The sequence below is a fragment of the Chiloscyllium plagiosum genome, chromosome 14 (assembly GCF_004010195.1).
Source record: "Chiloscyllium plagiosum isolate BGI_BamShark_2017 chromosome 14, ASM401019v2, whole genome shotgun sequence".
In the NCBI taxonomy this organism is placed as follows: Eukaryota; Metazoa; Chordata; class Chondrichthyes; order Orectolobiformes; family Hemiscylliidae; genus Chiloscyllium; species Chiloscyllium plagiosum.
Window position 1 is genome coordinate 80,014,621 of NC_057723.1, and position 4,118 is coordinate 80,018,738.

Sequence of the window (4,118 nt, forward strand, 5' to 3'; positions counted from 1 at the left end):
CTCCCCATCACCCCCCCCCCCCACCCCCCTTCGTTAATATTTGAACTAATCTCTTACTTATCCTGGATAATTCCATTTGCTATGAAATATGAGCTTCTACAAAGATGTCTTCACATCAGCGTGGGGGTGAATTCTGGTAACTTGGATACATTCACCTCGGGTGTCAGTAATTCGGAGTCCAAAGCTGTTTCATTCCGCTTGAATTTACCATCCTGCCTTGAGATATGCAATTCACCAAGTACTGACAGCAGTCAGAAATACATGAGCACATTAGCTGTTTGTTCTCATCAAGGAGAGGGACAACTTCCTCCAAGTTCTCACTGTGAGGAGAGATGGAGTGCATGTTTAACTCTTCCTGATGAAGGGCTTTTGCCCGAAACGTCGATTTTCCTGCTCCTCGAATGCTGCCTGACTTGCTGTGCTTTTCCAACACCACACTCTTGACTCTAATCTCCAGCATCTACAGTACTCACTTTTGCCTGCATGTTTAACTCTGCTGAGTTGACCTCTCTTGTTCTTCCAGTTTCACAGATGGTTATCGAGGAAGTGAACGCTCTGCACACACAGCTGGAGATTGAGAAATCTTGCCGAGAGAATGCAGAAGTCTTGGCCACAAAGGTAGCAATGAACGCAGCTTTAAAATGTTCACTGTCTCTCTGGGGGTCAGATGGCCTGACAGCAGAGTGCCGACTGCTTTATTTTATGCTTTAAGCTCCCTGCATATCGGGATACCAGTCTGGAGTATTTCTGATGTGGAGGTGCCGGTGTTGGACTGGGATGGGCAAAGTCAGAAGTCACATGACACCAGGTGAGAGTCTTCACCTGACAAAGGAGCAAATCAAACTGTTGGATTATAACCTGGTGTCATGTGACTTTATGGGCTTTATCAATCTCATTACACCGCACAGACAATATTCACTCAGTTCCAATACAATTGAGATTCAAGGGTTAATTAGCATTTGGACCAATCGACACAGTGACATTAACTGGACAGTTCTTCTGACAACCTAAACACAAGCGCTAGAGTGGGATGTCCAAATCCCATTCACGGGATGTGGACATCGCTGACCAGACCAGTATTTATTACCCATCCTTAATTGCCAAGAGTCAACCACACTGCCGAGGGTCTGGGGTCACATGGAGGCCAGACCAGGTGAGGATGGCAGATTTCCTTCCCTAATGGACATTAGGAACCAGATGGGTGTCTGACAATGGCAATGATTTCATGGTCATCATTAAGCTCTTAATTCCAAATTTTCTTTTATTGAATTCAAATTCTACCATCTGCCATTGTGGGATTTGAACCCAGGGTCTCCAAGACATTACCTGGGTACCACACGTTTTAAATGAATTTGAATGTACACAATTGAATAGTCAGTGTCTACTCTTACCAACTTTAGTCTTTTTGTCTCAGTGGAGTGTAATTAGCTACTTGAACAGTCAGCACTTTTCCCTTCGTGAAGGAGAATGGGGCTGCTGAGACAGTCATTGCTAAATCATTGCCAATTTCACCAGTACACCACTGAAATTGCAAGATCTAGACAGCCTTTGTGTCCTGTGAACGAAAAATGGGTAAAAACTGATCTCACACTCTGCATTAACTTTTTCAATCTCACATTCACAGTCTGAGAGATGGGATATGTGAGACTGTCTTTAATGCCTGGGAGAAATGCATGAATTAACATAAGGGGAATTATCGCATCTCATGGTGCTTGAGACTTCGGATTGCTGTCTCGTTTCATGCAAAGGTCGGTTGAATCTTTTACAGCTGAGTCACGAGAACAAGAAGCTGAAGTACCTGAGCCTCACATCCCGGGTGTGCCTTGATGACTTGCTTCCCAGTATTTCAGATTGTGGGGCCGCAGAGGAGGAGCCCCAAGATACCAGCCCCGATCCCTGCCTTCAGTATCAGCAACAAGTCAAAGGTGAACTTCAATGCACACCAATCGTTTACTAAAAGTGAACTTTAATCCACAACCTGTGAACCCCGATTACTGGCTCCCCATGTCCTTCATTGTCAGGATCTTCCAACAGTGTTACATCATTACAATTCAATAGGAACTACACAGTGAGTTGCAAAGTAACGAACTTTGCTGGACCACAGTCAGAAACATTCAACCTATCACAGTAAGTCATAGAGTCATAGTCATAGAGTCATACAGCACGCAAACAGACTCTTCAGTCCAACCAGCCCATGCCAAATATAATCCCAAACTAAACCAGTCCCAACTGCCCACATCCCTCCAACTTATCCAAATGTCTTTTAAACATTGTAACAGTACTTGCATCCAACGCTTCCTCTGAAGGTTCATTGCACACACAAACTCACTCTCTGTGTAAAAGAATTTGACTTTTTAATATCTCTGTCCTCTCACTTAGTCTTGGAAATCCCCCACCCTTGGGAAAAGACAACTGCCATTCACTTTATCTGTTTTCCTAAGATTTTATAAACCTTTATAAGGTCAACCCTCAACCTCCTATGCTCCAGTGAAAAAAGTCCCAACCTATCCAGCTTTTCCTTATAACTCAAACCTTCCAAACCCCACAACATCCTGGTCAATCTCTTCTGAACCCTTTCCAGTGTAATCTTAATAATAAGAATTGATCCCACTAGTTAAAGTATCATTTGTGTTGAAATGAGGTGTCAACCGTTTTATAAAAGCATAGCAAGGAAAATAAGGTTCCATTTTCTCATAAACTTATAGCATATCTGTTACACGTTGAGCTGTTAGTGTTAGAAATGAAAACCTTATATTGAGGGCAGAATGTGAAACAAAGATAATTACAACTGAGAGCTTCATTCAGTATCCACTTTACATTCTAAGTTTCAAAGGTCCCTCCACAACCTTACCACTGGACCCCCTTATAGGGAGAACCCAAGAAGCGAAAAATCATCTCTGGGCAAGACGAATCTCTACTGTAACAGATTTTTGTGGTTCCTCCCTGAACTCCATCAAGACATCCAGGCACAATTCCGCCATTAGTGTTTTGGAGCACTTTTCCATTTGTGCTGTCTAGTGGTAAGGCATATGAAGGGGACATTTGCTTGTCTCTGACTCCTACTTGTGTCCACAGATCTGCAGGAGACAGTAACACAGCTTCTAGAGGAAAAGAAACAACTTGCCGGTCAAGTGCAGGAATTGCAGAGCAACATTGAGGAATTAACCACCAGGGTGAGTGCCTTCTGTTGACAGTACATTAGAGGACATTTAGCACTCTGCAAATCTACAGTCATGAAAATCTACATAGTTTTCTCCCCACCATTGCAGCATTAGTCTCAATGGAAGTTACCACCCAAGTTTTACACAAAACCGGCAACTAAAGAACTAAGGTTAGTCGGGTTGGCTAATTGAATGAAGGGCAGCATGGTGGCTCAGTGGTTAGCACTGCTGCCTCACACACCGTGGACCCGGGTTCAATTCCACCTTCGGGTGACTGTCTGTGTGGGTTTCCTCCGATTTCCTCCCACAGTCCAAAGATGTTGGAGGTTCCTGGTTACAGATGTTTCAGTAAGATTAGGGAGGGTGGTAAAAAAAGGAGGGGGGGTGGCGTTGCTAATTAGAAATGGTATAACAGCTGCAGAAAGGCAGTTCGAGGGGGATCTGCCTTTGGAGGTAGTATGGGCTGAAGTCAGAAATAGGAAAGGAGCAGTCACCTTGTTGGGTGTTTACTATAGGCCCCCCAATAGCAGCAGAGATGTGGAGAAACAGATTGGGAAACAGATTTTGGAAAGGTGCAGAAGCCACAGGGTAGTAGTCATGGGCGATTTCAACTTCCCAAATATTGATTGGAAGCTCTTTAGATCAAGTAGATTGGACGGGGCGATGTTTGCGCAGTGTGTCCAGGAAGCTTTTCTAACTCAGAATGTAGATTGTCCGACTAGAGGGGAGGCCATATTGGATTTGGTACTCGGTAATGAACCGGGACAAGTGATGAGCTTGTTAGTGGGTGAACATTTTGGTGATGGTGACCACAATTCGGTGACTTTCACCTTGGTTATGGAGAGAAATAGGTGCGTGCAACAGGGCAGGTTTTACAATTGGGGGAAGGGTAATTACGATGCCGTAAGACAGGATCTGAGGAGCATAAGTTGGGAGCACAGGCTGTCAGGGAAGGAT

At 44.2% G+C, this 4,118-nt stretch overlaps 1 protein-coding gene across 1 annotated transcript in view; it reads left to right on the forward strand.

Moving 5' to 3' along the window:
• The window catches only part of LOC122556838 (shootin-1-like), a 119,354-nt gene that overhangs the window by 71,155 nt on the left and 44,081 nt on the right, over nt 1-4,118 (forward strand). The window contains 3 exon segments of the mRNA XM_043704073.1: nt 524-618; nt 1,769-1,925; nt 3,076-3,173. Coding sequence (XP_043560008.1) covers nt 524-618; nt 1,769-1,925; nt 3,076-3,173 — 350 coding nt within the window.